We start from the raw sequence: 25,629 nt of genomic DNA on the forward strand, positions 1-25,629 counted from the left end.
ATGCCTTTTGATGTTGATGTCGAAAATTCTACCAATTGAAGCCGTATATATATAGAGAATGTTAGTTTTATTTTTATTTTTATTTTTTTTTTTATTTTTATTTTTTCGTAACGGTACCTTGAAATCGCGGAGATGCGTATCAACAAATTGTTGTATAGGAAGAATGAGATTAGCCTCGAGGTCAGATACCTATAAGGAAAAGAATAGATTACAATTAGTGAGTTAAAATAATAATTCGCCACTTCATTCCACTGTCCATTCCTGTTTTCCTTGTTTTCTTTACCATTTTTGTCTTAAAAATCAAGTTCGTTTTAAGTGCATCAGTAAAACTGCTGGCAGCAGTAAAAGTCATTTCAGAACCTAATATATATATAAGGATGATTTAATTATTCATGTGGTGTGGTGTGATGTGCTTTTTGTGTTCATTGTTTGTGTTACCTAGTAAATAATGGTACATAGTAAGGTCAAGTTTACTAGTCAAGGAGAGAGTAAGTTCATTGAGTTCTATAATATATAAAAATATATAAATAATTTAAATACACCCTATTGTTAAATATATATATATATGTATTTCTTACCCTTGAGTTTTTCAGCATATGACTTTGTTTCTTTAGCTAGATTCTTAACCCAAACAGTGAAGAGCTCTAACTGTTTATCAAACTGAAGAGTAGAGGCTCGATAAACAGGTGAGTCAGTAATAGCATCATATAAAGTAATAATAGTAGACTGAGTAGAATTCAATCGAGTCATTTTAAACCATGTCCTCGACCGAGAAAAAAAAAAAAAGTAAAAAAAAAAAAAGGAGCAAAAACTTTTTTCTTTTGTCAGGAGATGCACATATATAAATGTTTTTTCACGCCCAGTTTATAGAGTGACTCGGAGGATCTGATTGGTCCAATCAAATCATACGGAAAGGGATTTTAAAATCAATCGTTGAATTCCCTTTTTTTTTTTCCACCCCACAGTTTTCTTTTTATTTTTTATTTTATTTATTTTTTTTTTTTGTTATTTTTCAACAATAATGACCAACATTAATACTATTCATATCCAATATAACAAAGCTTTAAGATACTTTTTATTAACAAAATATACTCAAGCAGCAACTACTTGTGTAAAAGCATTAAGTCAATTACCAATACAATCAATAGAACAACCAGACGATACTCTCTCTACTTTACGTTTACAATTATGGTTGCTTTATCTTAATATTGTTTCTACTACTTTTACAACTTCCAATACTCTTACACCAAGACTTATTAAACAATTTGGTTTACCTTCAACTTCAAGTAATTCAATGGAACACTTTTGTTTAGCTATTTGGAATCAACTTGTAAAAGATGCTGGTCAAGGTATTCCTGGTTATTGCGATTCTCGATTAGTTTGCGCTTAGTAAGTGTGGATTACCAACTATAGAAACTCAGATCACTATTTCCTTAACTTTTTTTTTTTTCCTACTCTTATTACAACTTAGTCTTATCATGACACTCAAATTATCTATACCTACTGTGGGACGACAGGCAGCTGAACAATGGTTTGCTACTTTATCAGAACAGATTGCAGATCATTTGTCAAATATTCAAGATCAAGTCGATTGGGAAAAGGATACTATTTGGACATCTTACTTGGAATTAGTGGATGTATATACCACTCAAATTTTACCTCGATCTGATGATTTGGATTCTGCTCAATCATTTGTGGAATATAATTCATTTTTGACAGATGAAAAGAAAGAGGTAAAAAAAAAAAAAAAAAAAAAAAGATGAAGAAAGAGGAAAATTTATAAAAAAAAAAGGAAACGATTTCGCATTCTGATTTTAACTTTATTTTTATAGTCATTAATGAACCATATTCAAAGCATAAAAGATCTTCAACAACAACAACTTGAAAAGAAGAAACAATTGGAACAACAACAAAAAGAAGCAGCAGCAGCAGCCAAACAAGTCGCTTTAGAAAAGGAACGACAACAACAAGCTGAACGAGAATTACAAGAAAAAAAGAAAAAGGAAGCAGCGATCGCAAAACAGCAACAACAACGACAACAGCAACTAAAACAAAAAAAACAAGGACAACAATCCCAGATGAATGAAACATCTCCGTCGATCTCATCACTCCATTCACCATCTCCAACATCACAAATGACTAAAAAACAAAAATCAAAAACATTATCAGATCAAAGCCTCACACTCATCAAAACTTGGGTTCAGCAAATGAGGGCTACAGGATCAGCAGCTTCTGTGGCGTTACTAGTGATATTCTTTGCTATACTTGGATTATTGAAAGGACCTCGGGGACAATTGACACGTGCTTTACGAACTATACTGACAAAGTTATGGCAAACTGCAAAGATGGGTACCAAGGTGACATATATGTGAATCAACTTCGTTTTTAGTAACTTATTACCCCCCCTCCTTCCTTTACATATATCATAGATAATTTTGTAGTTTATTATTATATACATATATAGTATAATTATGATGCACAAAAATGAAACAATTGAACAATCTTTTTATCGAAATAAAAAAAAAAAAACAAGTTTACATTGTCTTTATCGAAATAAAAAATAGTTTTACATTGCTTCAATCATCATCATCACCATCATCGTCATACTTATGATGATGATGACGTTGGCGACTTCTTTTTGTTGTTGTTGTTGAAGAAGAAGAAGATGGATGAGTGGTAACAGCGGAGGTTGGTTTAGTTTTTGTAGGATGAATAGTTGCTGAATGATGACCAAAAGAATAGGATGATGAACGAGGAACTTGAGCCAAGGTTGCTGAGTACTTATTTTGGGGTAAGATGAAAGCACTACCTACCCATAAAACTACTGTACCCATCAGCACTAGGAAGACAACAAGACCTACACAACTAAGCATAGCTCGATTCCATTTGCTATTTCTTTGGCGTTGATATAACCAACCAGAAGTGACTGGTGTCGTTGCCAAGGAGGAGGATGCTTTGTCCAAAGAGGTTTTTTCATCTTTACTTGATAAAGTGGCAGCTGATGACATGTTTTCTACCACTGTGTTCGTTGGTGACCATACACTGCTGTCTAAACTATTTGTATCAGTATCATAAGCCTGATGTCTTGTATAGGCTTGGTTTGGTGGTGTGATATCATGATTTTTCTGTTTAGTTTTGCTCACCATTGTCAGCTAAAAATTTATATTTGTTTGTTTGTAACAAATGACATAAAAAGAAAAAAAAAAAAAAAGAAGAAAAATCAAGAGCTCCTTTTTTTTTTTGTTTGTTTTCTTTCAATCATCATTATATCTATTTATCCTAGGTGAATAAACGAATTTTCATCTGTTTTACCTCGGAGACATTATCATCTTTGTATCTCATACTGCATGAATTATTATCAAGGGGGAAGACAGAACGGGTACTGTATATCGCGGACCCTCAAAAATACACACCTGTGATATTCTCATCATATTTGTTCTCCTTCGATTTCTTTCCCTTTTTGCCTTCTTCTTGATACTGTTTTTTTTTTCTTACACTTCCTTTTTTTTTTTCTTCGCACATTATACCATTATATACTTATACCAATACTTATTATTCCATCATGGGTGATGCAAACGATGTCATGCAACTTTATTCAGGTCGTGTAGCTTACCATTCTGCGGGCAACAACTTTTACGATTATCCTACAAAGATCAACCATACAAGAAGAAGGGACAACATTGACAATAGCAATACAAACCTGACAATACCATTACATATGACGACAACATCTACTACAAGGCAAAATACATATCGTACGGAGAATGATCGTCATTTACCGAAATCTTTAACCTCTATCGCCATGAACGTTGTATTTGATCTTGCATCTGGTGTCAAATTACGATATACGAAAAGTCCAACTTCTACTCCTGATTTACAAAATGATATGTACATTTATCATAGGGCTTCTGATGGTAATTATAATAAAGACAAAAATAGAATACTTTTTCTACCTCGATAGTTAATGGTTTCATGATATATAGAATCCAAGGAAACCCAATATATTCCCTCACCACCTAATAGTCAACGACCAAAGAATACTGTTCAACAAATGCACCATAGATATACGCCTAACGTGGTTACACCTTCTTATCGTTCCTCACAACAACAGACAAGGTTCCTGACGCAGAACAGGTTCGCCAAAAGGACAAAGCACGATATCTACTTCAACCATCGTTCCAATTCCAACCGCCACCAATCTTGTGCAACCATCAAACAAGATCTCGAAAATTTTAAACCGCCAATGACATGGTCAAGACTTCCTCGAAAACGACATAGCTTGAAAGAGTATCATTCGCCAACAATAATGTAAAGATGTAGAAGTAAAAATAATAATAATAATAATTATTTTCTATCAGCAATTCACCTTTTTTTTTTTTTTTTTTTTTTTTTTTTTTAGTACGATGAACGATGTAGTGAACAAACTAAAGGAAGAAATGGAGCGATATACATATTTACTTGATGACGCTGAGAAAACGATGAAGGATTATGAAAGCGATATTGAAGATACTTTGGAACAGTTACAAGCGTTAGATAACAAGATCAAGGTATACCATATAATATATATACTTCCTTTTTACATAACAGATGATCTCTCATATTGTTTTTTTATTGGTTTGAAAGGATATGAATATCAAAACAGCATCTTATTCTGAACGACAATCAAGTATGAATCAACAACTGGAAGCATTAACTGTGGGAAGCAATATAGTCAAGACAGCTAGGATCAAACAAAGGAAATTAGATGGAAGAATTGATAAATGGAAAGGGGAACGGGATCCTATGCAACAATTATCATTCATTTTGACAGCTCATGAACGTATTGAAAAATTAGATAGATATACCAGAGTATTTTGGGACATTAGTTTTTACGTAGTGATAGTTGCTATTATTCTTATCATATCATTACTGTCTATTCTATGAAGAAAAAAAAAACATACATATATTTATTTATTGAAGTACAAATAAAACACAAACAAGTGATCAACAACTTATTCTAGTTCGTCTAATCTAATTCTAAATATCCTATACATGAAGTGCTTGTATCGTTTTTCCAAATCCGATGCCAACCCATTGTGGTGATGATTTGCTCCAAGATAACGAATTGATACCAGATTCTGCTGTGTATGCCAATATTGGATCTTGTATTGTTCGAAGAGGAGGTTGATTTTTGGATAATGATTGTTGTGATTGATAAGAAGGTGAAGTTTGATCCGAGTCATGGATATTCCAAATCAATACTTGTGTGTCATCTCCTGTGTTTCAAAAAAAAAAAAAAAAAAAAATAGAATATGTTGTATCACAAAAGAACAATAGAATCTAATATTATCTTTTATTATTTACCTCCAGTGGCGATTTGACCTGATTGAGTAGGAGACCAATTCAAACAATTGACATTACTTTGATGACACTTGACTAATTCAGCAACAGGGGCACTTGGATGACGAATATCAAGAATTTGTACTGATGTGGAATCCATATGGAATGTAGCCAGTAAATTGGGATTCATTCTATTGAATTGAAGTCGTAATAAAGGACATGAACCAGTTTGTAAATTGGAAGATCTTGTTGTTGAAGAAGGTATAGGAGATTCATAAAGAATGGTAGAGTGTTCTAAAGATCTAAATAAGGAAGTGAAATAAACATGTTTAAATCTTACTTTTTTTTTTTTTTGGCTTACCTTAAATCAAACAAGCGTACAGATCCATCTGCACCTACACTTGCAAATATGTCTGCAGATCCATGCATAAACCCAACATCATATACATCACTATCATGTGCAATAAGCTGAGTTTTTGCTTGATTCGTTTCCACATTCCATACCGTGCACGTTGTATCAATACTTGATGTAACCACAAGAGAAGGATCTGTTTCATTCCAATCAAATGATGTCAACGGAGCACAAAAATCAGTCTGTTTCATCTAATAGAAAGAAAAGGATTATCAATATATACTCATTTGTTTGCTTTTTTATTATTTATTTTTTTTTCTTACATTGACCAATTCTGCTTTCTTTATAAGACGCTGAGTAAAGTATGTTGGACTCTTCCGATCACCATTGTTACCATTAATAGAGTTACTACTTGTTCCATAATGCGGATTATCTACTAATTCCCATATCCGAAGAATATCTCCTGCTGTTGCTATCAAATCTGTATTCTTTGCTTCTGTCTATATAGAATAAAACGTTTTTAGTAATTTTTTCTTTTTTTTATTATTACTTTTATTATTATTTTGATTAAAACTATTTTTATTACCTGTGATGGTTCCCATAATACTTTAGTAATAGGATAATAAGAATCTGCTTCTGCTACAGCTGTAAAGTCCGAGTTTGATTGTTGTTGTCGTTGTTGTTGTTCATGTAAAAGATCTGTTCTGGCTATGATTTGAAGCTTTTAAAATATGAATCAATATCGGTTGACTTTCTTTTTTTTATTTTATTTATTTATTTACCTTGTTGTTATTGTCTTCAATAAAGCTACCTACAGCTAATCGAAAAGAGTTGCGTTCATCTCTAGTTTTACACCAGTCTAAAGCATACATTGGCCAAGGACAATTATATTGGTAAACATCCTTTTGTGTTGAATGTTGTCGGTTCATTATAGTCTATACTAATAAATTGTTTGGTTATAATAGCTTGTGCATATATAGAAAATAATAATAATAATAAAAATAAAAAAGAAACAAAAAAAGAAGTTTAAAAAATCAAGGAGTTCGAACAAGTGTTTTATCCAATAATAAAAAAATTGACGTCATGTGTTTTTATCCTTCTCTTTTTTGATTCAAAAAAAAAAAGATATATATTTTCTTTTTTAGATGATGATATTTGTTGAAAATATGGGGGACAGCATAGTAAAAAAAAAAAGAATGATTCATCTATTTCAATTGATTTCCATTATTTGTGTTCTTATATCAAACAGATTTACACTTAAAAGTACAAAAAAAGGCTCCTTACTTCCTTTTTGGTTCTCCGACCAATCATAGTGCAGCAAACCTTTTTTTGCCTGCATTTTACATTTTAAAACGTCGCTCGAATTCCCTTTTTGCTTTCTCACCTCTTTCTTTCACTTTTTTTCTTTTTCACTTTTTGGATACCCCCTTATTTTCTTTCGTTACTTATTTTTTTTTTTTTGATACCAATATTCTGATTATGTCTTTCAAATCTGATACCTATTTCTCCAATTATCGTACAAAGAATTGTTCTTCTCCTTCATCCAAGCCCTTGAAAACAAAACCTGTTATGACTTGTAGTAAATCTGCCACTACCGACAATCATACATTGGCTTCACATATATCCTTATTTTCCAACAATATTATACGACCATCATTATCTCTGACTTCAAAGTATGTATTTTTTTTTTAAAAAAAAAAAAAGGTCAAAATTTCATTCATTCATCCTCTTTTTTTTTTTTTTTTTTTTTTTGACATTCTCTAGTAAAAAGGTTTCTGTATCACCATCGAAACAATCTCGTAGACAATCGTTGGCAAAATCCACCACATCTAGTCTTGCCAAAGTGGTACCTTCTTTATCCAAGAAAATAACTGACAAGAAAGAACAGCGCGATACTCTACAACAAGATCAGCACTCTAGAATCGATTCATCAACCAATAACCGTCAACGGCGATATAGTAGTGTTAATGGTGTCACATCATTAGTATCAACATATTCAACAAATAAGTCTATTATTGATGCCAATCAACAACAAACTTACTCGACTGAATATGTCTCATATCGACATCATAATGGATCTTCTTCGATTTGTCCTTCATCTTCACAATATGAAACCGCTACCAGAAACGAAATCTATACTCCGGCATGCTCTTCTCAACATTATGGGAGAAGAAACAACAACAACAATGCAAGATATACACACCAAAACAAGAACGGATACGTTTTGAACACAACGGTACCACCATCCACATCAGCAACTTTATCTAAGCAAACACTTCCCTACCGACGTCTCTCTCGTGATATATCAGGAAATGAACACATCCCGCAGCATCGTCGACCTTCATCCTCTTTGTCAACAAATAGAGTCAAGCAAAACAAAACTGAAACACCATCTTCGTCTCAGATGCCACGGTTACAAAACTCAAGAAAGCCCCTTCGTCGCGCTGCTACACTTGTCACCTCCCCAAGAACACCTACTCTTGATTCAGATTCCGATCCAGATGAGGGCACTATCTTATCAATGGATCATCAAACAAAAGAACAATCAAGACTATTACACTGTCATCATCAATCAATCATTGGTCAACAACAACGTCGAACAAGTATTGCAATCACCAATCCTATTACCTATTCTTCAGCATCAACATCATCTCTGACACGGCGTCGTTCATTCGCAGATGTATCCAGCAAATCAGTAGTTCCTCCTTCTACACCATCGCATCATGATCACCACCATAAGCAGAATCAATCTCGTCTCCGTCATCCATCTTGGTTAGATTCAGCTGGATTCATGCGTCGATCAAAATGTTCTGCTTGCAATCCATCCCCACCTTCTCCTACCCGGGTAATCTCTCCTCCTAATGGTATTGGCGTTCCTACTTTTGGACCTCCTCTTGATACTTCCGTGGTTACAAAACATCCATCTACCCAGCGTTCCTCATCAAGATGTAGTCAATTACATGAAAAGAATAGCAAAAACGATCATACACATGTTTATGGATATTCATCATCTCTAGATTCAGTTGACAACAATGGAAGACACAACAGCAAAACATCTATGGTTGACAATATATCTCAAATACAACAAACAAGACGGTTATCATCACCTAATTTGGGATCTACAGATTATTCTTATACAAGATCACCTAAAAGAAATATACCTGACAAGCGATTATCTATTGATAGACCAGTACCTACCTCGACAAAGACGGTGATGGATGTTTCCTCTCGACCTAATATTATCAAGCAACAACCACTTCGCAAAAAAGCAGCCATGACACCAACTAAAAAGACAAGGAAAGATTCATTTGACACGCCTCATGATATAGCAAAGGTAAAATCACCCTCAACGTTATCTTCGGATAAATCCTCTACAACACCATCACCATCCTGTTCTTCTGCAACCAGCTCGAATGCCGATTCCCCACCAACAAATGATTCGTCATCATCAGCCATCAACACTTATGTTATGAAACACGGCTCAGCTCCGGCCGAGCTAAACATTCTATTATCTCAGCTGATGGAACCAAAATATCTCAAGACATTGACTCGATCTGCATCCACGGAAAAAATCACCTCATTGGACGAATTGCCACCTTGGCAACAAACTTCACCTTTACCAACAGAGATTAATGATAAGCAACAATGTGGTGGACTGATAAAAAAGGAAATTTGTGCATTACAACAATTACAACAATTTTTGGCAAGTACAGCGCCTTCTACACCAACGATGGACAGCAACAACAACAGCAACAACGAAGAAGAAGAAGAAGAAGAAGAAAGATACTCATCATCAGATATATCCATTTACTCATCAAGCGACAAGCATCATAGAGCAGTATGTACATCACCATCCTCTTTGTCCTTGGAAAGTGATCATATACCAAAGACAACCGAAAATCAGAAAGAAAAACCTACATCCTCTGTGTTATCTGACCTGGAACAATGGACAGCCAGAGTGCGATTTACTCTCAATTGTTGGTTTGCAGATTTGAGCCATGGCCAAATGGATCGTTATGAAGTTGATCAAGATGGGACTATTACCACTATGACTATCACTGGATATGCTATTACTTTGGAGGCCTCATTATTCTCCCACTTGGTAAGTTTTACCAGAAAAAAAAAAAAATGAAAACTTACGTCCTTTTTTTTTTTTTTTTTTTTTTTTTTTCTTTCTCAACATTGGATGATCCTTTAAAGCCAAATGCATCCACTATAGATACGGCTACGAAACATCTTTTCCAACATCGGTACTCTCTACAGTTAGGAAAGGAAGAACGGATGTATACCTTTATCGTGACCAATGCTGATGCTTGGATACCTGACGATCAAGTCACTCATTGCCAATTCAAGACGAAATCAACGCGTTGTGAATGTGAATTTGACTGGATGAATCGACGCCATCATTGTAGAAGGTATGACACTCAAAAAAAATTCAATACTGAACTAACGACTTAATTCAATATATGTAGATGTGGAAATATCTTTTGTAAAACTCATAGCTCCAATCGATTACCATTATTTGAAAAAGGAAAGCCGGATATTATTCAATGGTCTCGTGTTTGTGATGTTTGTTGTTACCAATTGGTGGGTTCTAGTTTGATATTGAGTTAATTCCCTCCTTTTTTTTTTTTTTTTTTTTTTTTTTGTATCATAGCTTATTACATATACATAGTTATCATCCCTTGTTAGGATAATAGTACTTATTACTCATTTTTATTTTATTATTTTATTATTTTATTATTTTTGGTTGTGTTGATGAAATAAAACAATAATTTGTTTCTGACGTTACATGTTTTTTATAACTTTTTATGTATAACTCTGATTGAATGGATGATGAATGATGACGATTTCCTTTCTGATTCTTATGTCATCTATGATGCCGCTATTATTGTTGATGTTTTGCCTTTTTGTTTATAGAAGATGGAAGCATCGATTTCGCGTGCATCATCTCAGACATATCTCATCCAAGCTTGGATGAATCCTTCATTTCTTTTTGTAATTGGATGAATTCACATGTTTGAAGCTCATCAAATGATTTGTAAACAACATAGCATTCGAAGCACATACAAATATAGAAATAGTGAGTATGGATTTATCTGGGTTGAATTCAAATACCATCCGTTCATCACTAACAAACTAAAACAATAAAATGCTTCTATCCCTTTTGATAAAAATAGATTTGAGACGTGAATTCCTCAGTAAAAAAAAAAAGGAGACGATACTATGTAAATTTCAACTACATAAAGAACAATCGAAAGGGTACAAGTTGAAAAGCAAACTTTTTTATTTTTATTGAAAATACAGGGATGTATAAAATTTTAAGAATAGCTATACTAAAATAAGGGGAGAGGGCACTGTATGCTAGCTATGATGATATATTCAAAATCACTAAACAAAATATCTATTAATCCAATCGTAAAACGGTTCATAGCATTTGATGATCCACAAGTGTTGTTGTTATAAAATCGATGAAGAAGGTAATACCTTTCGATAGAAAAGAAAACGATTTTCCTACTTGTCGTCCCCTTTGATCTATGTAATGAAGTAAGTTACACATAGAGTAGAGTGATGGATTATTTTTACAATATATTTTATTACCTTTTATTTCAAATTCTTTTCCCATGCTTAGCTTTTGATGAATAATATTCTTGACATCTTGGTTTTTGACAAGGAGTGACAAAGGAAACGTGTATAATTCATATGTTTATCCACTTTACCAGTAATCCATTCTTTGATTTCATTATGTAATTTTGAATAGAGAACCTCATCAATGTCATCAGGACTGTGGTTGTTGTTACTGTCAATGTTGATGATAGTGTTGCTGAGAGTACAAGTAAATTTCTGATATTGCCTATGGGATAAAACAACAACGACGACAACGAAGAATAGTTTGTATAAAGTAGAAAAAAAAAAGATAAACGATAAAGAGAAGGAAAAAAAAAGGATAAATTATTTATTTCCAATAAAAGAAAAAAATAAAAAAAAAAATCCATACCAAGATTGCTTCAGATGCTGGTATTACAATAGTTCAAAAATGATTCTGGAGGCGATATTTAAGGATTTCCTCGTTCGATACACATAGCCTTATTGATATCACGTAATTCTTCATATTGTCGTTTATAATCTTCCATTTCATCCTGTAATTGTCGTATTGTTTGTTCTGTCAGTATCTTCTCCAATGTCCATTTTTGCACCGCAGCATTGTGTTCTTCCTTTAGAGTCTTGATGTAATCAATAGCGTCGCGTAAGATTTCCCCTTTTTGTCGCCTGGTGGTATTAACAATTTCCGCTAGTTGGTTGATATAATGGGTTATTGTTTCACGTCGTCGTCTTTCTACTTCTTTATGAGCTAGTCTCCTCTGTTCCACATCTATTGATGGCATTTCTAACTTGTTCTCCGACTTTATTGTTGTATCCTCTTTTAGGTCTGTCGTTGCTGCTGTTTGTGGTGGTGATAATTCATGCTTTATAGTATCCGTGTTGTAGTTAATTGTTGTTATTTCTGCTGATGAATCTTGAATAGGATGTTTGAGGTAAGTTTCAACATGGTCTTGTAATCGATTGGGTCCTTGCTGTTTTTGTTCTATATCTTCGGTTTTCACAATGGGGTCTCTTGATTCGGTGATGGGCGTTTGTGGTGACCTTGGTCGATGTGTTTCTCCAAAACTCAGTGAATCATCAAATCGAATTCGTTTGGAAGAATGTGATACCAAGTTTCCGTTTGACACTACCTCTATGCTAAAGAGAACAAGGAAAAAAAAAAAGAATAATCTTGTCAATTGGTTGTTTTTTTTTTCTATATATATTGATTCAAGTGCTTACGGGGTGGTAGCGTTTTCAGTAGAATGATTAGAATTCCTTGGACGTTTGTTTGATGACATCTAATAAAAATAAAGGATATTATTGAATTAGTTAAAAAAATAAATAAATAAACCAGAACTGTATATACCTACAATTTATGTTATTAGTTTTGAACAGTATCGTTTCGTCAGGTTCTATTTTTCAGTATAAATCAAAGTGAGTGGTTTATTTAGATCGTGAAACAAATTCAGTTTTCTTTTTTTTTTTACAATAAGATATTGAACTATTACCAAAGGTATTTTTTTTTTCTGAACAGTATTCAATCAAAAATGTTAAGTAAGTGAGAAAAGCAAGAAAAAAAAAAAAGAAAAGGTATAAAATTGAGCTTAACAAAAAAAAAATATTCCGCTCGAACCGAAATTTGATCCCTTTCCTTTTTTTTTTTCTTTTCTTTTTTTTTTTCTGTACGATCTTTCTTTTGGATTCCTTTTTTATCATGGCATATAAGAATACCATTCCAATGGCCTTCACCGAAGTGACCAGTGAAAACGTCTTGGGACTTACTGAACCTATTCTTAAAGCTATTGGTCAAGCTCAATATATTGCTCTCGACACGGAATTCTCTGGTCACTGTCCTACCATTACAAAGCATATGGAGCAACGTTACCAGGCGATCAGCAAAATTATACGTACACATACTCTTTTTTCCTTTGGGCTTACTATTATATCTAAACAACAACAGGATGAAACACAATATCAATTCACCAATCTTGAATTCTTGACTCGAAATCAGCGTACCTTTGAAGTAGATCCAAACAATATCAAGTTTTTGGCAGAAAATGGATTAGATTTTGGTCGTGTATTCCAATATGGTATTCCCTTTGTTGGTGGCAACTCATCAACAAACGATTCAAATATAGATAATGCAACAAAAGTCATTCGACATTTATGGTATCGTATACTACAGATCATTCGAGAAAATAGTATACCAATTGTTGTACATAATGGGTTATTGGATATCATGTACTTGTATCAAAGTTTCTTTGCTTCACTCCCAGAAAATTGGTCAAGTTTTGTAGCGGATCTTGTTGAAATGTTTCCTGCTGGTGTTTACGACACAAAGTATTTATCTACTTCTGTAGTGGGTGAATCTAAATCCTTCTTGGCTTATTTGTATTGCAAGTATCATCGACAACAACAGGAACAACAACAGAAAAATAGGGATCAATCTTGGAGCGTACAAGTCCTGCCACCTTTAATGTCAATATCATCATCATCTCACTCGTCGCCAATAGAAAATTCACCTCTTTGTACAACTTCTACAGAATCTGTCGTGAATACTGATGGATCTAATAGACATGACTCAACAGACTCACCTGCATCAAAACGAAGAAAACGTGCAAGAAAAATGACTAGCAAAAAGGAATCAAAGACTGGAATATGTGGTCCTTACTCAGTAAGATTGGAACCTCATATAACTTTTATCTTTTTACTCACACGCATACATATCTTTTTTTTTCTCTCTAGCAACATGGATGGTGCAAATATGGAAAGGATTGTCCTCTTTCACACGACTTGACTTTGATTTTGGATTACGATCTAGGTATACAGATGGACAACAAGAACAAGGATAATGATGATGATAGCAAAATAGATAAAAATGGACCTGATTTATTGGGGAATAGTTTGGACGACAACACTGATGTAAAGCCCTTATCAGCAACAAGTGCAACAACAACGCAAACTAACAAAGACAATGATAATCAAGATGTCATGTCATCTTCAATGCAGGAATGGACACCTCGACGTGATCACTCGGCACATTTTGACGCCTATATGACAGCCTTCATCTTTTGTCATTTTTTATCAACATTACCAGCGGATGAATTACCTACTCATATCAACAAAGTTAATCTGATGCGCTTGGATATACCACTACGTCTTGTCCAAAGTCATTATGCAAAACCAAGTTTGGAATGGACCCGTCTTAAATCAGAATTATGGCCCTCCTCTTTAGAATAGTTTTCCTAGTATATTGATGATCTACTTATTTTATTATTTTCTGTATTATACATAATTTCCTTTGATTAGCATGATCGACATTATTGATTATTATGATTACCAAATAAATAAAACGCATTTTTTTCCCTGTTGTATTAATTCATCGTGAATTCAATAAAAAGACGAAGAAAAACTAATCAATACTATGGTTGTATTAAAGCTTTTTGAGTGTAATACGATATCACAAAAAAAAAAAAAAAATCCAATCATTTTATTGTATATTTATTATATTATTTCTTGATTGATCGATGATCATCATCCAATGAAATAAATAAATAAATGAATAAATAATAAAAGTATATAAATAATCAATCTACATATGCATTGCATCACCAAAGCATATATATATATATATAGAATACTAAACTACGTAATGATAACCAAACTAAACTAGATTTGATTTGTTCCCATCCAGAGTTTTGATTGATCAGTAATGATTTTCTTCAATAACGGCTTCTTGACGTGTACCCCAACCAGTTTTATGAAGAGTAAAGAGAGCATACAGTTTCATGATAGCAAAATAAAAATTGAAGACCAAGAAAGCAGGGATGGCCCAAACATCTTGTGGACGTTTGAATAAATGAGGAATCAATTTGACAAAACGTGTGATGAGTAACCAAGCAAGATAAGAGGCAATAATATTCCAATTGGGTAAATGATAATCCAAGTTGCACAAGATCAAGACAGAAACAGGACCACTAAGTAGTGTCAATGGATTGAGACATTTATCCACCATGGTGTAGGCTACAAAAGGATGTCGATGCCAGATGAAGCGTTCTATACATAAAGATCGGAAGTCAGATCGCCAAGTATTTCTTGTCCAACGAAGCACCTGCTTCAAAAATCGCCAATTGTTCTTAAATGTCGATAACAACAATGCTTCCTTGCATACTTGCATATATGTAGACCATCCATGAGATACCATCCACCTCGTTAAGAATTTATCATCTCCCGAATTTAATAAATGCCGGTTACACCAATAATCGTTGATAAAAGCATCTTGAAATCCAGGATCCTTCAAAATCACTGTACGATATGCACCTGTTCGACCAGAGATACAACATACACCACCATCAATATGAGTAGAAGCAGCCACTTCAATATTACGCACCGTCAGTCGAAAGCCAGCTAAGATTTCCCAAATAGATTGATGTTTGCCAATCGATTTCACTGTTTGTGATGTTCCAACTCCACCCACTGATTCATCTTCAAAACAAGCCAAAATATAATCCAGCATTGTAGGCGGCCAAATGGCATCATCATCAGCAAAAACCAATATATCCGTCTTAGTATGTATCACACCTTCCACCATTTGTACACGTTTACTTGCACGTGGCACAGAGAGTACTCGGATTCTATCAGGATCAATGGAATTGGCCAAGGTAATCATAGGTTCCATCATACATGCTTCGGTCACCACTAGGATTTCTTTGGGATTACAGGCTAACCATGATCGAGCAGCTTCACAGAATTCTTCACCAGCATCAATGGTCGGTACAACAATGGTCACATCGTCTTTAGCTTGATACAAAGGGTTGGCAATAGGTCTAATAGGTCTATACACAAACCATCCACAAAGCTTGATCAAAAATAAAAGATATCGATAAAAGCCAATCACACCAAGTGGAACGAATATGGGGAAAAAATCAGCTGTCAGATATAACATTGTTTGTTCGATTTGTTAGTTTGTTCTATAAAAAAAAAAAAAAAATAGAAAATAAAAAAAAAGATTGTTTGTGAGTAACAAATCAAAAACAAACAAACAGAAAAAAAAAACCCCATTTCGCTTCTTATCTCGTTTATGTCCAAAAAAATAACCATTGTTTCAATCTTGTGTTTGTTTTTCCCTTACCTTGACATCATCCACATTTTTTTTTTTGTTTGACCTCGGCTTGATCCACATTGACATCTAATTAAAAGACAGACTAGAACAATAGTAAGATTTCCACTGTTACGGATTTTTTTTTTTTGTTACCTGGTAGTTGTTTGATTTATTGATTAGGTGGATGATATTATTAAAATAATAATATCAATGATGATTGATTTATAGTGAAGTTGATAAATGTGATAAGAAAAAGTAATAATGGTGATTCAGATGAGACCAAAAAAAAAAAAAAAAGGAAAAAAAAAGGTCTTGGTCAAAGAAAGATATTTAAAAAAAACTAAATTCATAGTCAGCTTATTGAAAGGATGATTTCATACCACTGATACCAAAAATAAAAGAACAGTAGCACGTTCGAGATAGATAGATATATAAAAAAATGCCATCAAGTCACTTGTTTGACTAATCTGTCATTGGAAAAATGAAATCAGTCAGATCAATCAATTAGTAGTTGAATATCTATGTAAAGAGACTAGGTTTTTTTTTTTTTTTGTGCATAACATACACACCATTGAGATTTATTGTATAATGAATTGTCTAATTAGGTATCTATTTGCCACCTTCACCACGTAAATGACTAATAAGAAAAAAAAAAAGGATAGAGAGAAAATGATGAGTTTGATAACTTATTATATAATAACTATACTTACTTTGCCTTGTGATCACCAGGAGAAATATAATGTTTCAATGACCAGATTCCCTTTTTCAATAATCTAAGGTTGTTGACATGTCAAAAATGAGAAATAATAATAATAATAGAAACAGAGAAACTGTCAGTGAATAATTCTCTATTATGATCAATGCATAATATTTTAACTTACTTTGCTCTTGATTCTGCTTTTTCTAATTTCTGAAGTTGATCACTATATTGAGCACCTTTAGCTACATACATGCTTGCATATCCATTTTTCAACATTTCTTCAGATACATTTTTTCTTCGAAAGAAAGGCGGTTTACGATAATAAGCCATAGCAACTGCACGATTATATTGATCCCGAGAGAGAAGTTCCACCTTAACAAATCGACCCAAAATCATGGATGTCAAAAAAGCTTTTGATTCAGTATAATATGGTTGAGCTGGCATACCAAAATGAGCACCCTTAATATTAATAAATGTGAGTCTCTTGATTTCCTTTTTTTTTTTTTTTTTTTTTTATATTACCTCTGGAGCATCTACACCAGCAATACGAATAGGAATAGTTTGATCTTTCAATTCTAGTCCCAAAAATAAAATTAAAAAAAAAAAAATGAGTAATCATTATAAAAGATTAAAATCAAAAAAAAAATTACCTTTGCGAGTGGTTGGTACCGTACGAAGCCAACCCCAACCTATTCCAGGAGTATGGTATATTCTAAAGTTGTCACTATCACCTACAGATGTCACTTTGCCACGTATCACTGTCCGTTTCGAAAACACTTCGGGAGGTATATGACCAACAGTAGGATATCGTTTGCCAATGACTTTTGAATAAATCATATAAGCTACAGGAATACCTATGAACAATCCAACAGTGACTGGTCGCCATATAGTTTGTACAAGATCATCAGCCCAATCTCGTTCAGAAGAAGTACGGTTTTCACAATATGTCTTTGGTAGAACTGTATAAATCAAACTTTGTGAAACAGTTGACCGAGGAAGCGAGATGGATTCGTGATGTTTGGTCATAAAGAAATATTCAAGAAAGAAAGAGGGGAAAGGTCCAAAAAGAGAAAAGTAGTTTTTGTTCGTTTCAATCACCGACACTAGCGAACCAGCGAGTGTTCAGCATTATTGATAAAGTCACAGCCATTTTGTCTACTCTGCCTCAAAATTTTCGCTTTATTTTTTTTTTTTTCTTTTCAATTCGACTTCTTGCTACTTAGACTCCGTCGCCTATCTCTTTTAACGATTTTTTTTTTTTTTTTTTTTTTTTTTTGAGAATCAATGCAGTCAGATAATTCTTCTCCTCAGTCCATTGCCTATTCTGAAAATAAATCCACTAGAAAATATGTCAAAACTGGTAAATATTCAAAGAAAAAGCAACAACAACAACAACAGCAAATCCAGGCCGCCATACAGCAACAAATCCAAGCTACGATCCAACAACGGCAACAACCTTTGACACCACAACAGATCTTGGTTTTACAGCAATCTTTACAAGCTGCTGCTATGAGTGGCATATCAAATACACCCTCTGGAACTCAATCGCCACTGGGAATAACAGGTATGCGAACTCAAGCTACTTCTCAACATCTTGCTTCACTTGATTCCTCTACAACTGCCTCTTTGCCACAACAAGATCAACAACAACAACAATCATCTTCTTCAGCAGTAGCTCTACAGCCTTCAGAACGAGTCGTCAACAATACAAATATTCTGCCAGCAACAATCACACCTCCCATAGCTTTAGTAAATGATCCTATGATGCGAATCTTAGCAATGGACGGCAAGAAACGAAGTAGTCAGGTTGATGAACAACACACTCAAGTAAAGAAACGATATATTGAAGCCCTCATCAAAGATCATGAAAAGGTATCACGTCCGGATTATCTTACTCCTTTCAAATCAATTGAAGATGCCATGGATCGGTTACTTCCTTATCACATATACCAATACCCAACCGCTGATCTAGATGCCAACAAAGTACCTTTGGAACGCCAAGGTAACTAATGTTTTTTTTTTTTTTTTTTTTTTTTTTATATGTACTCATGATATCAAATTTATATATAGATCAAGCAATGCTAGATATATACAAAGCACAAGTGGATGTATTCAAGAAACATGGAGAACTTGTCAACAAGTCATTGAACGTAAGAACAAACAAATCAAAAAGTGAATTCCCAATCTTATATCATGATTGTTTCCATAGGAAAAGAAAAATGCTGCGTATCAAATTATGCTGGAAAAACAAGTAGCCTCAGACATACGACAAAGTATCAGTGAAGAACAAACAAGAGTGAACGAAGAACAAAGGGCACAACAGCAGGCTTTACGGATACAAGCTGAAAAAGAACGAGCACAAGCAGAGGCAGAGAAAGCTCGATTATTACAAGAACAACAGCTACAACAACAACAAATGTTACTTCAACAACAGCAAATGTTTCTTCAGCAACAGCAACAACAACAGCTACAACAGCAACAATCATCATCTGAACAGTCTCCTCAGGCTTATGAACAACCTTTAGGTAAAATAAATACATTGAAAAAATTTTTATACTTATTCTTATATATTATTCATCAAACTTTTTAGATGTCAAATATGCACAAACTTTACATGCATTGATGCAGAACAAGGAGTTTGCTGAACAATATCAAAAACTGACTCCAGAACTTCAGCAACAATTCTTACGGAATCTCAACCATCAAAAAGTGGCCGAATTTTTACAACGGAAAGCAACTTGATCATGTTAGAACTCCCTCCCATTAGATTATTATCATACTGTATTATATTCTCTCTCTCTTTCCCTTTCTTTGGTTTATTTTATATAAAATAAAAAACAATCGACCTCTATTACATCTATTTACTTTACCTTCTAAAATAACTAATGGTATTGACTTGCTCATCAAGACCAAAAAAAAAAAAAAAAAAAAAAAAACCAAGGTAATTCAGAGATATGTTTATTGATAAAAATAATAAATATGTATATATATAAAACAGAATGAAACTATATACTAAAAAAAAGGGAAAAAAAAATGCAATCAAGGGTAAATGAATGATAAACAAGGTCTACACTATTAATCTAAAAGAAGTCGTCATTATCTTTTTTGTTGCTTGATCGATATCTTCGGTCACCAAAACTGTCTTCTCTTTGTCGTCTATCACCAAATCTATCATTGCGTCTATCATTGAATCTGTCATTTCGACGATCATCAAATCTATCAGGGCGTCGACGGTCATCGAATCTATCATTGCTTCGTCTATCACCAAAACGATTGCGTTGATCATCAAATCTATTTCGTCGGTCATCGAATCGATTTCGTTGATCACCAAATCGCTTTCGTCGATCAGTAAATGGAGAGCGAGGAGCACGATCGTCCAGTCCAAGTTGTTGTAAGAATCTTTGTGAGAGATGAGGAATATCAGTGATGCCTATACCTTCTAAGAAAAGCTTGGCTTCATCAAGAGCTTCAGCACGATACTTTCCAAGTTGAGGCATACGGCTAGAGTCTATCAAAAAAAAAAAAAAAGACAATACTGTAAGTCATCCGTATACTTTTTTTTTTTTTTTACTACAACGATGGACCAAAAAAAGAAAAAAAAAAAAAAACTTACAGTATCCGAGATAACCAGTATATACTTCACGAATCATTTCATCATCCAATGATTTCAAAGCATAGTCGATAGCACGTTCATTAACGGTCACTTGTTTTTCATCCAAAGCAGGAGGTTCCAATTTTTGAATAGGTAAATCACCAATGTCCTTTTTCAAAAATTCTTTTTCAAATGGAGCAACAACAATGATACCTTCGCCTTCACGACCAGCACGACCAGTACGACCTAAACGATGAATATATTGTTCTCTTGTGGAAGGGATACCAACTTGAACGACAAGACTGACACCAGGATAATCTACACCACGAGCAGATACATCAGATGTAAATAAAATACCACCTTTACTATTGCGGAATTTATTGGCAATACGGGAACGTTGATCTTGAGACTTGCGGGAATGGATTTCATGGACAACACGATTGGGTAAAAGGTATTTGAAAAGTTGAGCATAAACCATGGTTTGTTTGGTGGTAGGTAAGAAGACAATGACTTTTCCAGCGTTAGCAGCTTCATAGTTGGAGAGTAGGTGTTGTAACAGTTGTAATTGTCCTTGATAGGGAGTGACCAAAGCAGATTGTTTGACATGTAAATGTGTATTGACTTCATCCTTTCCAACAGTGTCGATAAGATCATGTTGAGAAGAAAGAGCAAAATCACCGAGATTTTTACGAATATCTTTAGAGATGGTAGCAGAGAATAACATGGTTTGACGTTCATCAGGTAACTGAGCCAAGATTTGTTTCAATTCTTGCTTGAATCCCATATCCAACAATTGATCAGCTTCATCCAAAACAAGCACTTTGAGATTTTCACAGGCGTTTTTCAAATGTCGTACGGATGATAACATATCATTTAAACGTCCAGGAGTAGCCACCACAATATCACACCGTCCACGTTCCAAATTATGAATTTGTCTTCGTTTCGAGTCACCACCCACCAAACAGTGAACACCAAATGGAAAAAATCTTGTTAATTTTTTGGCTTCTTCAGCAATCTGATAGGCTAATTCACGAGTAGGAGAAATAACTAGAATAGATGTACCATCACAATTTTGAAGATCCTTTCTTGATTTACCGTCCAACGCAGTTTCTAATGCCGCTATCAAAAATGCCAGGGTCTTGCCAGTTCCTGTCTTTGCCTTGACGAACATATCATTTCCATTAGGAAGTCGAGACAGAACAGCATCTTGTACAACAGACATTTCTTCGTACTTGAATACTCTTGCAATAGCTTTTTGAGTGTAAGGATGAATAGCTTCCAATTGATCAAATCGTTTAGTAACTTTATCCTGAGGAGTTTCATTGCTTTCAGTTGAGTCCTGTTGATCTGTCATAATAGCTGCAGAAGAAGAAGAAGGAGGAGAATATCGAACGGCTTGAGTAGAGAACATGGCAACTCCATAGCGTTCAGATTGTTGTTGTTGTAACTTGAGTAAAGGAGCATCGAGTTTAATACCTAAATGTTCAAATAAAAACCCTTAATGAGAGATCCGTTTTGATAAATTCTTTTTTTTTTTATCTTACCAAGACTACTTCTTAAAGCAAGTTGAGGAAGTCTTCTTGAAACAAGTTTAGTAGTTTGTTGTCCTTGACGTATAAGAGAAGGAAAGAATATACGACTTAACATTTTATATATAGATCTGAATTAAAAAAAAAAAAAAAAAAAAAGAGAGAGAAAGGGACAAAGAGAAAATTTTTGCCAAAAAAAGCAGACTTGATATTTAGAAAAAAAAAAAAAATTCAATACCCGGGCATCCAAGCATATTGCTTCAATTCAGTAAGCCACTCTCAGTCTAAAAAAAAAAAAAAAAAAAAAAAAAAATTGGTGTTCGACATTTACAACAGCTTATTTTTTTTTTTTTTTTCACTCTTTTTTTTCAGTTAAGGAAATGGCTGATCAACATCTTTTGGAAGAAAGCAAAACATTTGAATCGTTTGATTTTGATCCTCGTTTATCTCGAGCCATTGCTCAACTTGAATTTGTGCATCCAACTTTAATTCAAGCTAAAGCTATTCCTTTGGCTATGGCTGGAAAAGATATTCTTGCTCGTGCACGAACTGGATCTGGAAAAACTGCTGCGTATACTTTACCTATTATTCAAAAAATATTGTCCACAAAAGAAGTAAGTATATCTAAATTAACCAAATAATATTTTTACTAATCATATATCATTAAAATATATAGTCTACTAGTGAAGAAACGATCAAAGCTTTGATCTTGGTACCTACTCGAGAACTTGCAGAACAAGTAACTAGTCACATTGAAAGACTTTTGGTATACATGAATGATTTGATCAAGGTGGCAAATCTTGCCGGTCAAGTTCCTCCTCAACTACAAAAGTAATATTAATATTTATTTTGTATTTTTTTTTTTTTTATAAATGTTACTGATCCTTACTATTTTTGATTTTGATTTTAGACCTATGTTGGCAGAAAATCCAGATATTGTTGTCGCCACTCCCAGTAGAGCCTTGGTTCATTTGCAAGCTCAAGTAAGTCATAAAATTTTGATTGAATAGTGAATACTCATTTTATTCTTTTTTTTTTTTTTTAATAGAATATGATGATTAATGACACGCTACAAAATTTAGTGATCGATGAAGCTGATTTGATTTTATCTTTTGGCTACGAAGATGATTTACGAAAGATTCTTCCATTTTTACCCAAGATATACCAAAGCTTTCTCATGTCTGCAACGTTTACAAAGGTAAATTATTATTATTATTATTATAATTATTATTGAATGAAATCAAATATTTATATTATTTTTTTTTCATTATAATAGGATATCGATGAATTGAAACAATTGGTATTACGAAAACCAGCGATTCTCAAATTGGAAGAAGAAAAAGAAACTTCAAGTCAACTTACTCAATATGTGATCAAGTAAGTATGAAGGAACAAAAAAAAAAGGAGAGATTAACTGACTGATTATTCATTATTATATATATATATATATATATGTAATATTAGATGCTCTGAATTCGACAAATTTTTGTTTACCTTTGTGATGTTGAAATTACGGTTACTTCGTGGCAAAGTGATCTTCTTTGTTAATGATATCGATCGTTGTTATCGTCTGAAACTTTTCCTAGAACAATTCGCCATTCATTCATGTGTACTCAACTCTGAATTACCATTAAACTCAAGATATCATATTGTTGAAGAATTCAATCGTGGAAAATACAATTATTTGATTGCTACTGACGAATCTGAACTCAAAGGGGAAATGGATAGCGAAGATGAAGAAGAAGATGATGACAACAGCAGCAATAATGATGATGATGATGATGATGATGATGAAAGTCAAGGTGAAGAACAAGGTAATGAATAAAAATTTAGTTCATGTCTACGGACAAATAGTGTCTCATTTCATCTTCTTTTTTTTTTTAAAAAAAAAAAATAGGTTCTATAAAGAAATCCAAAAAGAAATCTCAAGTCAAAAAGGATAAAGAATATGGTGTATCTCGTGGTGTGGATTTCAAGGATGTGGCAGCTGTAATCAACTTTGACTTCCCATATTCAGCAAAGGCATACACTCATCGTATTGGACGTACAGCAAGAGGTGGTAAACAAGGAATGGCATTCAGTTTTGTGGTACCTGTCGATGATAAACCAAACAACCTGGATATTGCAAGGAAAATGAATAGAGATGAAATCATCTTTGATAGAGTGGAAAAGCAACAACAAAAGGAAAATATGACTATTAAACCATATTCATTTGAAAGGAAAAGTGTAGATGGATTTAAATATCGAGTACAGGACGCTATCAAGGTGATCAACAAGGTGGCCATCAAGGAAGCTCGTATTAAGGAAATCAAACGTGAAATTTTGAATTCTGAAAAACTCAAGACTCATTTTGAAGATAAACCAAAAGATTTGGAATTCTTACGTCATGACAAAGCTTTACAACCTGCATTGATTCAACATCACCTCAAGAATGTACCTTCTTATTTAATGCCCAAAGTGAATACACAACAACAAATGATGGATGATCCTACAACAGTTTATGGCAATGACGTTACTTTTCACGGCGATAAGAAACGAAAAAAGAAATTTGGAAAGGTAATAAAAAAAAAAGTGATGAAACCAAGACAATAACAAATGTTTTTTTTTCTATTTTTATATACAGAAACGAAAGCAGGAGAATCCATTGAAAAAGGTCCGCCGTCGATAGACTAAGATAAACTTACATACACACACTTATATTACATCATATTTACATTAAGAAACAATCTCGCATCTTCTCTTTATATTTGATTCCACTGCATTTGTATAATATTATTGTTATTATTATTATTTTACTTTTTGAATAAAAAAAACCTTTTTTATTTATTTATTTAATAGGATCATCAATGATATCTTGGCTTTGTTTCAAAAATTAAGGTTCAAGTGATACCTTTTGCTGCGTTATAAGTGTCATTCCATGGTTTACTGTCTTAAATTCTTTGAGCGGTGTATATGATAGAATACGTGTCAATCTATTGAACTAAACGACTGATTAACTGATTAAGAAAATATCACAATACAAATTAGAACTATCTAATATTATGATTATGATTATGATTTTAAAGAATACATGAGATTTATATTATTTGGAGAAAAATGAATATGAATATTGAAAATTATAATGATGAATCTAAAGGACCCTTTTTGAAAGTTTAATGATTTTCAGGTTTTCGGGTAGGAAAAACGGCCCTTTTTTTTTATTTTTTTTTTACCCTCCGTAGGACTCCGCTTATTTAGTTCCATCCACCTTTTTTTTTTTTTTTTTTTTGCCCTTTCTTCATTTCCCTTTCCATTCTTTTCTTAGTGTTGCAATGGGACGTACACAAGTCTTGGAAAATGAAGACAATCAACGGCGACAATCTTGGATGTCGGGATCACCTCTATTTACCTCTCTTTTCTCTTCACCACCATCAACAACAACAACAAAACGAACCTGTCAAAGGTCACATT

At 33.5% G+C, this 25,629-nt stretch overlaps 13 protein-coding genes across 13 annotated transcripts; 6 read left to right on the forward strand and 7 right to left on the reverse strand.

Moving 5' to 3' along the window:
• Positions 1 to 32: 32 nt before the first annotated feature.
• On the reverse strand, positions 33 to 785 carry BX664DRAFT_197658 (uncharacterized protein). The gene is made up of 3 exons (XM_051540100.1): positions 579 to 785; positions 439 to 504; positions 33 to 360 (listed from the first exon to the last, which is right to left on the reverse strand). The coding sequence occupies exons 1-3, from the start codon at positions 748 to 750 to the stop codon at positions 215 to 217; spliced, it is 384 nt and encodes a 127-aa protein (XP_051397176.1). The 5' UTR covers positions 751 to 785; the 3' UTR covers positions 33 to 214.
• A 193-nt stretch (positions 786 to 978) lies between these two features.
• On the forward strand, positions 979 to 2,548 carry BX664DRAFT_340888 (uncharacterized protein). Its single transcript, XM_051546898.1, has 3 exons — positions 979 to 1,389; positions 1,472 to 1,733; positions 1,833 to 2,548. The coding sequence occupies exons 1-3, from the start codon at positions 1,022 to 1,024 to the stop codon at positions 2,370 to 2,372; spliced, it is 1,170 nt and encodes a 389-aa protein (XP_051397177.1). The 5' UTR covers positions 979 to 1,021; the 3' UTR covers positions 2,373 to 2,548.
• A 25-nt stretch (positions 2,549 to 2,573) lies between these two features.
• On the reverse strand, positions 2,574 to 3,342 carry BX664DRAFT_376295 (uncharacterized protein; the record flags this gene model as incomplete). The annotated part of the gene is made up of 2 exons (XM_051548729.1): positions 2,574 to 3,152; positions 3,313 to 3,342. 2 exons carry the CDS (start codon positions 3,340 to 3,342, stop codon positions 2,577 to 2,579), a joined length of 606 nt encoding a protein of 201 aa, XP_051397178.1.
• A 107-nt stretch (positions 3,343 to 3,449) lies between these two features.
• Positions 3,450 to 4,988, forward strand: BX664DRAFT_340890 (uncharacterized protein). The gene is made up of 4 exons (XM_051546899.1): positions 3,450 to 3,914; positions 3,984 to 4,308; positions 4,400 to 4,547; positions 4,624 to 4,988. Exons 1-4 carry the CDS (start codon positions 3,563 to 3,565, stop codon positions 4,921 to 4,923), a joined length of 1,125 nt encoding a protein of 374 aa, XP_051397179.1. The 5' UTR covers positions 3,450 to 3,562; the 3' UTR covers positions 4,924 to 4,988.
• Positions 4,989 to 6,708, reverse strand: BX664DRAFT_340891 (WD40-repeat-containing domain protein). The gene is made up of 6 exons (XM_051546900.1): positions 6,454 to 6,708; positions 6,258 to 6,392; positions 5,995 to 6,171; positions 5,681 to 5,922; positions 5,344 to 5,621; positions 4,989 to 5,255 (listed from the first exon to the last, which is right to left on the reverse strand). Exons 1-6 carry the CDS (start codon positions 6,598 to 6,600, stop codon positions 5,026 to 5,028), a joined length of 1,209 nt encoding a protein of 402 aa, XP_051397180.1. The 5' UTR covers positions 6,601 to 6,708; the 3' UTR covers positions 4,989 to 5,025.
• A 3,126-nt stretch (positions 6,709 to 9,834) lies between these two features.
• On the forward strand, positions 9,835 to 10,298 carry BX664DRAFT_340895 (uncharacterized protein). Its single transcript, XM_051546901.1, has 2 exons — positions 9,835 to 10,086; positions 10,144 to 10,298. Exons 1-2 carry the CDS (start codon positions 9,953 to 9,955, stop codon positions 10,283 to 10,285), a joined length of 276 nt encoding a protein of 91 aa, XP_051397181.1. The 5' UTR covers positions 9,835 to 9,952; the 3' UTR covers positions 10,286 to 10,298.
• Positions 10,299 to 11,727: 1,429 nt separating this feature from the next.
• BX664DRAFT_352762 (uncharacterized protein) lies at positions 11,728 to 12,555 on the reverse strand (the record flags this gene model as incomplete). The annotated part of the gene is made up of 2 exons (XM_051547686.1): positions 11,728 to 12,412; positions 12,497 to 12,555. The coding sequence occupies 2 exons, from the start codon at positions 12,553 to 12,555 to the stop codon at positions 11,728 to 11,730; spliced, it is 744 nt and encodes a 247-aa protein (XP_051397182.1).
• Positions 12,556 to 12,911: 356 nt separating this feature from the next.
• On the forward strand, positions 12,912 to 14,635 carry BX664DRAFT_340899 (ribonuclease CAF1). The gene is made up of 2 exons (XM_051546902.1): positions 12,912 to 13,931; positions 14,003 to 14,635. Exons 1-2 carry the CDS (start codon positions 12,972 to 12,974, stop codon positions 14,495 to 14,497), a joined length of 1,455 nt encoding a protein of 484 aa, XP_051397183.1. The 5' UTR covers positions 12,912 to 12,971; the 3' UTR covers positions 14,498 to 14,635.
• Positions 14,636 to 14,730: 95 nt separating this feature from the next.
• Positions 14,731 to 16,628, reverse strand: BX664DRAFT_340901 (polysaccharide synthase). Its single transcript, XM_051546903.1, has 3 exons — positions 16,512 to 16,628; positions 16,389 to 16,461; positions 14,731 to 16,227 (listed from the first exon to the last, which is right to left on the reverse strand). The coding sequence occupies exon 3, from the start codon at positions 16,200 to 16,202 to the stop codon at positions 14,964 to 14,966; it is 1,239 nt and encodes a 412-aa protein (XP_051397184.1). The 5' UTR covers positions 16,203 to 16,227; positions 16,389 to 16,461; positions 16,512 to 16,628; the 3' UTR covers positions 14,731 to 14,963.
• Positions 16,629 to 17,235: 607 nt separating this feature from the next.
• On the reverse strand, positions 17,236 to 18,084 carry BX664DRAFT_268651 (uncharacterized protein; the record flags this gene model as incomplete). The annotated part of the gene is made up of 3 exons (XM_051541010.1): positions 17,236 to 17,517; positions 17,581 to 17,633; positions 17,709 to 18,084. 3 exons carry the CDS (start codon positions 18,082 to 18,084, stop codon positions 17,236 to 17,238), a joined length of 711 nt encoding a protein of 236 aa, XP_051397185.1.
• A 258-nt stretch (positions 18,085 to 18,342) lies between these two features.
• On the forward strand, positions 18,343 to 19,905 carry BX664DRAFT_388597 (uncharacterized protein; the record flags this gene model as incomplete). The annotated part of the gene is made up of 4 exons (XM_051549481.1): positions 18,343 to 19,060; positions 19,129 to 19,208; positions 19,268 to 19,583; positions 19,649 to 19,905. 4 exons carry the CDS (start codon positions 18,343 to 18,345, stop codon positions 19,798 to 19,800), a joined length of 1,266 nt encoding a protein of 421 aa, XP_051397186.1. The 3' UTR covers positions 19,801 to 19,905.
• Positions 19,906 to 20,138: 233 nt separating this feature from the next.
• BX664DRAFT_366906 (P-loop containing nucleoside triphosphate hydrolase protein) lies at positions 20,139 to 22,061 on the reverse strand (the record flags this gene model as incomplete). The annotated part of the gene is made up of 2 exons (XM_051548545.1): positions 20,139 to 20,566; positions 20,672 to 22,061. The coding sequence occupies 2 exons, from the start codon at positions 22,059 to 22,061 to the stop codon at positions 20,139 to 20,141; spliced, it is 1,818 nt and encodes a 605-aa protein (XP_051397187.1).
• A 454-nt stretch (positions 22,062 to 22,515) lies between these two features.
• Positions 22,516 to 24,869, forward strand: BX664DRAFT_302486 (DEAD-domain-containing protein). The gene is made up of 7 exons (XM_051542435.1): positions 22,516 to 22,793; positions 22,856 to 23,010; positions 23,090 to 23,162; positions 23,228 to 23,377; positions 23,456 to 23,556; positions 23,644 to 23,993; positions 24,077 to 24,869. The coding sequence occupies exons 1-7, from the start codon at positions 22,560 to 22,562 to the stop codon at positions 24,769 to 24,771; spliced, it is 1,758 nt and encodes a 585-aa protein (XP_051397188.1). The 5' UTR covers positions 22,516 to 22,559; the 3' UTR covers positions 24,772 to 24,869.
• The last annotated feature ends 760 nt before the right edge of the window (positions 24,870 to 25,629 follow it).

The sequence above is a fragment of the Halteromyces radiatus genome, assembly GCF_025201355.1.
Source record: "Halteromyces radiatus strain CBS 162.75 chromosome Unknown BX664scaffold_8, whole genome shotgun sequence".
In the NCBI taxonomy this organism is placed as follows: domain Eukaryota; kingdom Fungi; phylum Mucoromycota; class Mucoromycetes; order Mucorales; family Cunninghamellaceae; genus Halteromyces; species Halteromyces radiatus.